At 47.9% G+C, this 12,655-nt stretch overlaps 1 protein-coding gene across 1 annotated transcript; it reads right to left on the minus strand.

Annotated features, from left to right (window-relative positions):
- Positions 1–2,102: 2,102 nt before the first annotated feature.
- Positions 2,103–10,594, minus strand: PROX2 (prospero homeobox 2). Its single transcript, XM_027120037.1, has 4 exons — positions 9,277–10,594; positions 5,051–5,160; positions 3,807–4,001; positions 2,103–2,288 (listed from the first exon to the last, which is right to left on the minus strand). Exons 1-4 carry the CDS (start codon positions 10,592–10,594, stop codon positions 2,103–2,105), a joined length of 1,809 nt encoding a protein of 602 aa, XP_026975838.1.
- Positions 10,595–12,655: the final 2,061 nt, after the last annotated feature.

The raw sequence follows: 12,655 nt of genomic DNA on the forward strand, positions 1-12,655 counted from the left end.
ACTTGGTAGAGACAGAAAAATATAGTAAACTAGAATTCTTCTGTTGGCAGAGCATATATATTTATGCATTCTTGTGTGTTTAGCTCAGTGGTTAGAGAACACTTCCTGGAAAGACTGCAGTACCCAAATGTTTTCAATTTGAGTTGTACATTTCATCTAATTGGTCCCTGGGACAAGGTTCACTGCCCTGGAGGTGGCTTGGCTCAGTGTTTAAAACTAATGAATTTCAGGTTTGGGACAGAAAGTGGCTGTTCATATTGGACAATCATGTGAACTTGGAATTGTTTCCCATGAATGTCTTAAATAACTATGTAATGTCACTCTGGACAGCAGGTTCTTCTGTCCCCAAACACAGATGCCTGATTGCCCTTGCTCAGGATACTCAGTGCCTGCTTGCTTTTAAAACTGAGGTTTGGCGGAGTCCTTCATTTTTGTGAAGAGAACATTGTGGGAGAAAATAGGGCAAAGATCATCTGAGTGCAGCTGGATGTGATGAAGGACACTTACAAATAGCCTTAAAGCAGCCCAAAAAGACTGGCTTGGGCTGAGTATGTTTGTTTTGTTTTTCCTCTTAGCTATTTGGAGTAAGAGAAAATTCAAAAGAAAGTCGTCTTTCCTACCTTTTTATGTTGATACATCTAGCAATAATTTAGGGATTTCATCTTATCTGATCCAGCTGACCTGAAAAGTCAAGGAAGTGGAGTAGTTAAATGTGGAAACTTGTTTTGCACAGAGGGAAAAGAAGTAAACTAACGAAGTCACAGACACCCCTTAATCAGAGCACAGAGCTCAAGCTCTGTGACGCCTATCCTGGCCTGCGCACCTTTGGCATCCTTTCAAAGACTTGACCCTGACTAGCTGGGAAGCTAGATACAGTTACTCAGCTTTGCAGATGTCTTGCCTATATGCTCAGAGCAAGTCACAATTTGTGTTGGAGCAGTAGGTGAAAGGAATGTTGATTTCATGAATTCCTTTATCTGTGAAAGATTGACCATGGGCTGTAATGTCCTTATGGAGCAGGAGAATTTCCATTGCTGTGTGATGCTGTATTTGTCCCACTTAAGCCATCCACGGTCTGTGCAAAGCCTCGCATCTGGGCTTCATTCCTCCTTCCTCTTTTAAGCAGGGTAGGCCAGATGAGCCCCTAAGGCCCTTCTAGCTTTCGTGGTCTGAAGTTCAGTTTCTTCTGCACATGGGAAGTTGGGGCATTAATTGCATTGGTCACCTAGAGACTGTGTGGGTTATTCAGCTGATAAACTCTTCCAGCAGATAAATGTGAATGTACAGCAACACTCAGGTCCTGCAGAAAGTTTGTGTCGGCTTTGCTGGAACGATCGGTGGACATCCGGGTGATGAAGCACTCCTAAGTGCCAGGCAGGGGTTGTCAGAAGCTAGTGCCGCATCAGTGCTGGATGCTCACCGGGGATGGTGGCCTGTGTGAGAGCATGGGCGGCAGCATGAGGTGGTCCACATGCAGCCTGGCATCAGAAGGCCATGGGTTCCTCCACACTCCTGACTGCCCCTACCAACCCAAATGCCCTAGCCTCATAGCCTTTGGCGAGTTATCTTACAGTTCTAAAACTTCTGTTTGGTTGTTTTAAAAATGTTTCAGGGTAAAAAGCTTAAAGGTAATGTATTTGAAAGTGTCTTTCAAATAAGTGGAGCTTGATAAATAGGTAACTCGAAACAGCAATTTATAAAAACCCCAAATAAGATAGCCTTATCTGAAAGATGAAGGAGAAAAAAAATAACATTTGTGTAGTGAGAAACATTTCACAGAGCACTTTAGGACATGTCTTTTTATCCATACAACCTCATGTTACAGATGCAGAGACACCTGCAAGTTCCCAGGGTCATGATACCTGGAAACAGTGGCGTGGAGATACTTCTGGTTCCAAACTGTTGTGTTCCTTTTACAATATTTTATAGTTAATGTTAAACCTCTGGTAATTCTGGAAAAGGAAATAAATGATCAAAAATGGTAATGGTACCTATTTGAGGGGTTTCTCCTTATGCTCTTTTTATATGACTACAGCTGTACTGACTGCCATTTAAGATAAACCCAGGAAACCCAGGCCAGTCGCCCCTCACTTTGTGGGACCTTAATTCCGAAACAGCTCCTGGGGATAGCTGGAAGATTTGAATATCTCTGGGATGTCACTGTCCAGTTTCGAAATAATTTTGTAAATGGGTTTCTTCCAGGAAGGATCTGAGTCTTTGCCTGCGGAGACAGCCCTGAAGAACTCCTGTAATGTCAAGCTGGCGATTTCCAAGAAGCAATCTGGGACCTGCACTCCCAAAGAGACCCACAAGGAAGAAAAGACGTGAGGCTGTGAAGCACTGGCACCATACAGACCTCACTGCCTGATGCTGCCTGTTCCTAGGGTTGTGGGCTGATCAGAGCATCCCTGCTCTACTGGCCCCTGACTTGTGGAATCTCTTCCTCCCTCATCAAATACATACCTTAAAATGATGGTACTGATGAGACAGCCCTGGGAGAAAGCGTATTAGGGACACTTCCTTTGCAGGAGTAGCTGATTCCACTAATGAGTGGCGTTTTTAGTAAGTGGGAAACTGACTCTGATTGAAGTTAAATCTGTGGTTCAGAAGAGGTTTTTCGTATTCTTTTCCTTAGTGCCTCATGTGGAAAGAACTGCCCCCAAGCTTACGACTGTCGTACCTCATTCTGCCATCTTTTGGGACTGGGTTCGAAGGACTTGGAATCATTCCTGCTCCCAAAGCCAACCAGGAGGCTTGCAGGGGTGTGGGGGGCCTCAAGAAGATGTTCCAGGACCTCACCCAGACTGGCACCATTAATGATGGGACATCCTACAGGGCCTCCAGATCCAGCCTGGCCTGGGGCTTGCCACCACTGCGTGCCAGATGACGCCCGCACGTGGAAAGACGTGGCAGCGCCGCCTCCCATCCACATGCCTTGACCCCCACGAGCCTCACAAAGGAGGCGTGGTCCATTTTCCCCACAGGTAGGCTTAGGTTTCCGAACATATTCTGATGGAGCATCTAACCAGTGGATGCCAGCAGTGCTTCTCTTTTTTGGAGGTGTCATTACACTGCTTTGTGATCACAGTCAAGTGAGAAATGCGAGAAGAGGGAAGTGTAGTCAGTGACCAGACACACCCAGCACCTGCAGAACAAGATGCCAGCCTAACCGAGCTGTCAGCCACACACAAGGAAGATTACGAGTTCTCACCAGCGACACTTAGGCCACCTGCTCACCCTTTACTGACGCTTTACCTCTACGGTGCCACCAGCGTGCCTTCACAGAGATCCCCAAAGGACTGAGAAGCTTGAGGATTGTTTATTATTTCCAGAAAGGATTTGAGGTGACTTGCCATGGGAGACCCACAGATAAAACTGTTCAAGGGAGAATGAAGATAAGAACCAAATGATTGAAAGAACAGAGACTGTTGTAAAGAAAACCTAGGCCAAGACTAGGCGCTGCAGCTGAGCCCTGCATTCAGTCCTGGGCCTCCTGGCGCTAAGGTGAGAAGGTCGACAGGCTGTGTAACTCGGTCATTACAGAGTATTGTCTAAAATGGCATAACAGCTGACCTCTGGCCAAGTTTATGAATAAAGACTGGCTGTACATTCAGTTTGCAGCATCCATCAGTTGCCTAAGAGAAGATGTGCAGGCTGTAATCTTTGTGGATGGTACAGAGATTGGCCCCAGGCTGCCCTGCTCTCAGTGATGTAAGGACAGACACGGAAGGGGATCTTTTCTAAAACTCCAATCACAAAGGGAAGGCACTCATCAGTCCTCCTGGGACCCAAGCACATGATCTTACCTCAAAGTCGTTTCCCTTGTTATAGTGCATATTGAGAGCTCGAAAAAGCTCCGAGTTGCGGAGAACCACCAGCATTTTGGGATTTGTGACACCATCTGAAATTGCTTGCCGGGCAAATTTCTCCATCTGGATATAATAAAACTCACGGAAGTTGCTGAACCACTTGATCATCTGGGAGGTAATGCAGCGGTTGAACTGTACAAACAACAGGGTCCATGAACTCAGACGTTTGCCATGAGGTGCTCGGTCAGAACTGTCAGCTTCCAGTTCAACACAAGGGTTAACAAGAATGGCTTCAAGCAACACTTAAAAGGGCTTTCTTTAAAAAAGAAGCCGCAGCTGTTTTCTAAGCCTATACAGTTATACACAGAAAAATCTGAATTAGGCCATAATGCCCATTAGAAAATGTATTTTATACCCTAGATTTATAAAGGTTTTTCACTCTTGAAGTGTGACTTTGGGAGGGTCCAGGGTCAAGACTAGTGTAGTCCCAGCTTCTGCTGCACCCAGGTAGACTGCATGGCAGCCCCAGAGCCCTCTGCCAGGTAAAGAGCCAAGGAAGGGGTAAAGGTGTAGATCAGAGAGCCATTTACTGGCAACTCAGAGTTGCGGAATGAATCAGAATGAGAGCTTGGTGCGGGGATCAACCGAGCAATTGGATATGAGGGCAAGAGCTCAAAAACAGCAAAGGGATGATATAGATACAAAGTATTAACAGCCCCTAACCCAATACCCAGGGTAAAGGAGGCCCTCAGAGACTTTATGGAAACAGGCAAGGCCTGGTTCCAACCACCAGACCTTGATTTTTCTTATTGTCACATTGATCTGTATGCACCTTCAGTCGATTTTGAAACACAGCAGTTTGAATGTAAAGTTGACAGGGACAGTGTCCAACTCTTGATACACTCACTCTTTTTTTCATAGCGTCCCCAGCAAAGACAGAACACTAGGCCAAAGACGCCATTTCCTAGTGTTCTTTCTAACCCTGCCTCTCTCCCCGTATGTTTCTGGGTATACCTACAGTTCAAAAGCTTAGATTCAGACACCCAACTTTCCTACCCTCAAAGTTACCCCTGATGATTCAGGCAGTTTCTCAGCCCAGACCAAAAATGCCACCAGTTCCATCCACAACATGAAGGGGAGCTAAAGTGCACATATGATGACCTAGGACTTGCCGCACATGGGAAAAACCCGCTGCCACTTGGGAGTTTTGCAGAGGCTGAAACTGAGTTGAAGGAGTTTACCTGAACATCAGGAAAATAAGCCTTCAGGAGGTTGGAACTGGGATAGCGGGTGAAGAAAAACATTAGTTTGGCCTTCTTCAAGTGACCAGGGTTGAGGCCCTCCTGGATTTATCCCAGGGTCAAGGAAAACTAATACCAGTTTATCAAATAATTTTGTCAAATTATCCAAATAGTAAATTGCCCTGTTCCTTATGGTTTCTATTTTATTTTTTTCTGGTTGAATGATGGATTTGCTCTGTTTTTCTGCCTCTAGCAAGTATGATCAGATAAGCTTTTTCTTTCCAGATGCTGAATACCATATATGTACAGTAAAGTTGCAGAATTTATAAAGCATTTTGATGTGTAGAAGTTCTATGGCACATGCGATATCAAATACAGTTTGTTGTACTGTGTGTGTGCTTTCACAATACGATGGGAAGAGATGGCAACTCTCTCCCAGATAAACCATTTCAAAACCTCAGGTAGAGATTTACTTCTCTCTGCCTCAGTTTCCTCATCTGTAAAATGAGAGGAGTCGACTAGATGGTCCCCATTCTGGCTCTCATCATTGCCTTTGCAGTGTTGACGCCAACGAGCATCTAACCAGACTGAGTACCAGATCTCAGTTAACTTTGGCTCAAGAAGCTTGAATTGCTGGGCTGCAACTGCTCTCCATTTGCCTGGCAGAATTTTCCCTCATCCTTCCCATCTCAAATCAGATGTTCCCTCTGCTGTGAAACCTTTTCTTGCCAAATTAGGCCTTCCTTACCCTGGGCTACCAACACTCTTTGTGTAAACCTTTTTTTGTAACAATGACACTATTGGAATTTTATTGCATGTTTGTCTCCCCATTTAGACTGTTAGCTCCTTGAGAGCAGAGACCTTATCCTTTCATCTTTGTATTCCACGTGCCTAGCCCGGTGCTAGGAACATAGTAGGTGCTCAATAAATGTTTGTTGGATGAAGGAATGAGGGAGTGATTAAATGGTCAACTTTAATCCATACACAAATATGGCAATTCTATTCCAACTCATTCCTCACTCTGGGAACAGATTCCTTCCCCTTTAATAAGAGTAGGGGGCTGTGGTGTGAAAACTAGCACCAGGGTGAGAGGGAAATAAAAGACTCTTACACAAGAACACTTAGCATTCCCAGGAACAATCCTAGGGCTGAGTGCAAGCATACAGAGTTACCCTGGAGCTCAGGCCTGAGCTGTAGCCTTAGGACAATAAAGACTTCTCAGTAGGATATGTCAGTTTACCCGAAGGAAACCAAGCAACTGATTATAATTATAGCTGGCCAGTCACCCAGGCTGCTGTCCAGGAGGCCCCTGCTCCCTGCCTCATTGGCCCTACTTCTTATCCTTCATAAATGCTGTGGACAGAATCCTGGATTGAGTCCAAAGACCCAGTTTCAGATACAGATTTTGCCACCAAGACCCTGTGTGACCTTGGGCAAGCCACTTATGTTCTCTGGGCCTCATTTCTAAACTGTGGAGTGTAGTGGTTGAAGCTTGTGCTTAGCAGTCAGATTTTGGGTTTGAATCCTGTCTCTGCATGTGTCTGTCTTTGACTTTGGGCAAGTTATTTTGCTTCTCTGTCTCTGCCTCCCTGATACTGATCTAGAGTGGATGATTGAGGAGGGTAAGATAACACAGGCCCACAATCCGTTATCTGAAACTCTGGGCCAAATGGAGGCCAGACTTCAGAATCCCTGTTATTTTATAAAGGTAATACGGTGCATGTACGATGTGTTAGTTAACACCCACAGCAGGGTCTGTGGCAGGAGTCTAATCCATTTAATATTCCCACAGCAAAATCAATGACTAATTATGCTAAGTGAGATAGTCTATAAATAGCCTCCTATCAGTGCAGGTCAGGTTCTGCAACCAAGTGAGTTCCCATCAACCTTAGGGGAAAGAAATAGAGATTTTCAGAGCGTTTTGTGTCTCAGAATTGTGGCTAAGGGGGTGAGCAGGGAAACTGCGAGTCGCAGTGCCCGCCGCAGAGAAGGTGTGCAGTAAATCATCATTGTCTCATCGTCATACCTGCTCTACCTGTTTCACAGGGGTATCATGTGAATGTGCAGGTCCTTGAGAGCAAGAACCTTATCCATTCAACATTGTATTCCACGTGCCACGTGAAGAACTTGCTCTTAGGTGGCTTTCATGGCCCAGAGGAATAAATCTCTAATGCTGGAATGAGGGAATAATTGGGGCCAGGATGCTGCCTGGGGGCCCCCAACCATTCCAAAGGTAGCCAAGTACCTGACCCGGGTGCCCCCCGAAACCTCCTGAAGCTCTTGGAGCCCAATCCTCACGTCGAGGCAGGGCCAGGCACACCCCTGTGTGTGTATTTCTCAGGGCCAGGTGCCCCTCACAGGGGAAGGACAGCAGAGAATCTCTGGGGACTGAGCCCTTGAGGTTCTTCCACCACCTGACTTTGACAGAGAGTCTTAACCAGTAGCCTCTTATCAAAGGCCCGACAGATAGCTTTCCTCACAGAGGGCTATCACCTGACGAGAAATTCTGCCTATGTTGATATCTCTATGCCTACTGGTGGCTGGTGAGGTGCTCTCAGCGTTGGTTTTGTAGCTGCTCACTGCCTGCCAGGAAAGCAGCCAGCGGGGCCAGAGCTTTGGGAGTGTTTCTAACACCTGTGACCAGCAGGGGGTGCTCATAGCATTTAGGACACAAGGGCGGGCCTGGCGTGGTAGTGAGCTGGCCCCATCCCATCCTGCGTCCTCACCACTGCTTGCCAGGTAGAGGGCACGACTGTTCACACCTGCTTGTGTGACTCCACAGGCACAAGGAGATTCGACGTAAGGCTGTCCCTGAGAAGCAGCAGCGTGAGCTTGGCTCCCTAAAAAAGCAACATCCAAAATATGTTCTCAGGAACTTGAGTCCTACAGAGGCCTGTTGGAAAAGGGTCCTTTGGTCATATGAGTTTGGGGCTGCATGCATTCTCCTCTTAGAGCTTTTCATTGGACTTAAGCATGGCTCTGAGAAGTCCCGCAGTAATGGAACTAACCCAGTGTTTATTTACCCAAGCTACTTTTTCTCCTACTTCAACAACTGTTAACATCCTGAGGGAGAGTTACTCTGAAGAAAAAACTGTTTAAGAGTGGGGTCTGCCTAAGGGTTGCAAAGATGATGCAATAAGATTCAGACCCTTGGGATTTCTCTGGTGGTGCAGTGGTTGAGAATCCGCCTGCCAATGAGGGGACACGGGTTCGAGCCCTGGTCCGGGACGATCCCACATGCTGCGGAGCAACTAAGCCTGTGTGCCACAACTACTGAGCCGGCGCTCTAGAGCCTGCGAGCCACAACTACTGAGCCTGAGTGCCACAACTACTGAAGCCCACGCACCTAGAGCCCGTGCTCCGCAACAAGAGAAGCCACCGCAATGAGAAGCTCGCGCACCACAACGAAGAGTAGCCCTCACTCACCGCAACTAGAGAAAGCCCGCGCACAGCAACAAAGACCCAACGCAGCCAAAAATACATAAATAAATAAAAATTAAAAAAAAAAAAGATTCGGACCCTCTCAGACCAGCCTGGGCCCCGCAGGCTTCCCCATGGGGGCCTCCTCTTCCTCCACATGTGTGCAGCCCTATGCTCTCTCCTCAGCTGCAGCTTAGAAGCTAGTCCTTAAACTGAAATCTTCTTACCTCTTTCAGCTCACCCCTCAGGTCTAGTCCCTGCAGAAAACTTCCCCTTTCCCATCTGCTCCAGAAGTTTCTGGTCCCTCGTCTCTTCCCCGTGAATTATCTGGTCAGAGCACGCCTTTTGCCTGTAAAGCCAAGAGGCTCCAGGAGCCATGCCTCAAGTGAGGCCATTCCTTTGACCCGCTGTGCCAAGGTCTATGGGCAGCTGACAACCAAATGATGGGGTTTTTTCCTTCCACAGGGTATTTTGGGAGCCAATTTGGGTTTAAAAACAGACAAAACCCTTTCAGACCCAAAGGACTCAGTCAGTAGTGGTAGAATCTGATGTGTCACAGAGGAAGGTGACAGACCCCTCCAAGCATCCTTAAATCCCAGGCTGTGGTCACCACTTTCTCAGGAGCCTAGCAAATACGAGCCACAGGGGAGGGAGGCCCAGAAGCAACGTTAAGAAGACCACCGGGAAAGAAGAGCCGTTCCCTGCGCTGGGTACTTATTTGTCCCCCCCTCCCCTCATCGTCCAGACTTCCTGTCTCTCTGGGCTGTGACAACGAGAACTTCGATTACTAGTAAAGGATATGTAAAGGGCTGAAGAGAAAGGAAGTGCGTCCGTGACGGCCTGCAGGCCACCTTGCTCCATTTTCACTGAGGGAACGAGGGGCAGTCTTTCCAAACAGGTGGACTTGAAGAGCCAGGGGCACTGTTGCTGGCTCAAAGCCAGTGGTCGCAGTTTGGCAGCTTGCCAAGGTTGCAGGGCCGCCTCTGAGGAGGGGTGGCTCTGGGGAGAAGAGTCCTGCGGAAGATTGCCCCTCCAGTGGCCACTGGGCCTATGGCCCAGTAGCTGGCTGAGAATCTGATCTTCCTGGATGTGGGCAGGCACAGTCAAGGGACAGTTTGCTGGGGGACCCTGACAGGGTTTGGGGATCATTCTCGGAGAGACAGGGTACCCGGGAGAATCTAGAGACTTGGCCAGAGATAAGTTTCCCAGTGGAGCCCCTGTCTGTGGCTGGGCCCTCCTGGGCAAGGCAGCCAGAGGAAGGGGATCTTTACAGCCACCTCCCTCAGGAGGCGAGGGCTCGCTTCTACCGTCTGGCACCAGTCCCGGGAAGTTTCTGCCCAGGTGAGTCAGGTGGCCTGATGGATCCAATAGCACCTTCTGTAATACTGAGTCCACAGCCTGGGATATGGCCCCCGTCAATTCTTTCTTCAGAATCTCCAGCAAAGCTCGCGCTCCAGAAGGAAGGAGCCTGGGTTCCTCAGACTGGTGTTTGACCTCAGGCACTCTGTGCTTCTCCACCCTGGAGAGGTCCCCTCTGGAACCCTGGCGGTGGTCACTGTGCACAGCCCAGGACCTAGACCCAGAGCCATCCCTCTGCTTTACACTCAGAGGGGCCTTCCCTGTCTCTGAGCCTCCCGGGCCCTGAGCTGGGGCCTTGGGCTCGGCAGCCTGCAGGATGTGCTCCTGCAGGTGTTTTAGCTGTTGCTTCAGCAGGTGAAGCTGTTCTCTCACCCGAGGGCCCCCCTTCCTGCTTCCCCGGTCCCCGGCAGGGCCTGGCTTCAGGGGGCCTTGCTGCACGGGAAGATTCTGCTTCCTCTTCCGCTCCCGGGCCTTCTCTGGGCAGCACGGGCTGTCCCTGGCTGGGGCATTGCCTGGCACCGGAGGGTTAGGGGAGAGGCACATGCCTCGGACGATGGTCTCTACTCTGGCTCTCTTTGCCTGGATGTGCTCATCCCAAAACCAGTCAGGGTCAGCGAGGCTGGAGCTGGGGACCTGGCTCCAGGGAAATGGGGAGTCTCTGCCCTGTTCTCTGGGGGACGGGCTTCTTCCATCTTTGGTACGAGGTTCTGCCAGGTATGAGCAGTCCCGGGATGGTTGAGAAAGCAAGCTGAAGTTTGGATTCATCCCTTGGCTCCACAGAGGCTGTTAGTCAGGGTTCTGTGAGAGAATTCCTCCCCCTCAGGTCCTCAGCTGGAGGTGCACCTACAGTGAGCTGGGTGGGAGCTTCTCTTCACTAAGAGGAAGGATTCAGACTCTACGATGCCGGGGCTTACCCACCTCCTGGTCAGACTCTGAAATTAGAGACAGGAGAAAACAGTACGTGTGACTTTGAGCGGTGCTTTTCAAACTTGTACTTGCAAACAAATCACCTTGGAATCTTGTTAAAATGCAGATTCTGAGTCTGCAGGTCTGGAGTGGGGCAGAGATTCTGCATCCCTAACCAGCTCCCAGGTGATGCTGTTGGTCCAGACCACACTTTGAGGAGATTCTGAAGAGCAATTCTCCAAGAAGGTTCTTCTCCTGCCAGGGCATAACAATAAAGTAATCTGTAATGATAATGATAATGGCAGCTAACTGCATAACTGACACTGGGCCAAGAACTTTACATCCATTACCTAATTTATTTCTCATAACAGCTCTGTGGGAATGTTGTCAGTCCTATTTTACAGATAAGGAAACAGGCTCAGAGGAGTTAAGAAGTTACCTCCCTAAGGTCATACAGCTAGTAAGTGTCAGGCTGGAGTCAGAACAATATTTGTCTTGATTCAGAGTGACTATCTGCAACAGAATCACCCTGGGCGCTTGTTAAAACAAGCAAATTCAGTAGGCCTGCCAGTCCTAATTAATCAGAATCTCTTGGTGCTGGGGCAGGGCACCTGCCTTTAAAACAAGCAAACTAAATTTTGAGAAGCCGCTGTTTGACCGCTATGCTATCTTGCTCCTGGAAGTGTCAGGTTATGCATCTACCTTTCCACGTTTCACAGCTACTTTTTAAGCATCTACTATACATCAGGCCTTCTGGGCACTTGGAGAGTCGGTGGTGAACAAGACAGCAGAGTCTTGCTCTCACAGAGCTGGGCGTGTAACGGGAAGAGAGAATAAATAAGTACATTTTCAGGTCGTGCTAACTGCTATGAAGAAAAAGCACAATAAGGGACTGGAAATTGGGATGAAGGTATGGGGAGAAGGAGAGAGCTATGTTAGAAAAGACTGAGTAAAGCTGTTTTATTCCCATGAGTACCAAAGTACCCTGCACTTGAACCAGGAGGCTTCCGGTAGCAGGTATAAGGCACTTTGAGTTTACGAAACATTCGTTCATGTAACGTCATTGCATCTCACACCAACCTTGAGAGTCAGTGTAATTCTCCCATTTTATAGATGAGGAAACTGAGGCTCAGTGAGGCTGAGTGGCTCTCAGTTACGAGATTCCAAGTCTTCTGATGCAGCCACACTTCAGCTCCCTCCCTGAAGATGAAAAGACCTGCATAAGAGACCGACTTCTCTGCCTGTTAAAAAGTTTCATCCTTTCCTAGAAAAGGTAAGTGAATTTCTTTTTTCTCTACAAAGTTTCACCGTCGATTGCTGCTCTAGTCCAAATGATGGCGGGAGAGAGCTTGCTTTCTTCTTCCCACTTTCATCCTGAAGCTTACTTGGAATTCTCTGCTCCAGGAAATCTCAGCTCTTCTGCATCCAGTGGGTTCTAGTCAGTAGACTTGACCACAGCCTCCACCTGGAGCCGGCAGGTGACTGGCAGCCGCACAACACAAGCTTTCTATGAGCAACGTCATACCAAGTGCCAGGGCAGAGGGTGGGAGGTGGTGGCATCTGCCGTGCCGTCATGGGGGAAGCGCCACTGAAAGAAGGCTAGGTTCTCAGCTCAGAGTAATTAGAAGATTCTGGCTTTGAGTAAGGAATACATTTGTAAATTACTAAAAAAAAAATGTGACTCACCAAATTAATATAAATTAAAGAATTTGTTATCACCAAGTTTTACCAACAGTTTGGATGGTTTACCACCTCTTGGAGAGAGAAACATTTAACTTCCTGTGACCATTTGGCAATGAATATATATTATTTGTATCATATGAAAAAATTATTTTTAAATCATATCATCTAATAAGCATAACTGGGTCATTGAGCATGCCTTAGCTGCTTTCTAACTAATAATGATCACTACACGGGAAG

This window comes from Aethalodelphis obliquidens, unplaced genomic scaffold (assembly GCF_003676395.1).
Source record: "Aethalodelphis obliquidens isolate GAN/ISIS:26980383/991018 unplaced genomic scaffold, ASM367639v1 scaffold21, whole genome shotgun sequence".
Lineage (NCBI taxonomy): Eukaryota > Metazoa > Chordata > Mammalia > Artiodactyla > Delphinidae > Aethalodelphis > Aethalodelphis obliquidens.

What these genes read in the sequence shown, in the direction of transcription:
- PROX2 (XM_027120037.1), bottom strand. Translation starts at nt 10,594, where the DNA reads ATGAATCCAAACTTCAGCTTGCTTTCTCAACCATCCCGGGACTGCTCA. An exon ending in ACTTCCTTTCTCTTCAGCCC is followed by an intron (nt 5,161 to 9,276) that starts TTTACATATCCT and finishes TGACCCTGGGAT; the next exon opens with AAATCCAGGAGGGCCTCAAC. An exon ending in ACAAGGGAAACGACTTTGAG is followed by an intron (nt 2,289 to 3,806) that starts GTAAGATCATGT and finishes TTGGGAGTGCAG; the next exon opens with GTCCCAGATTGCTTCTTGGA.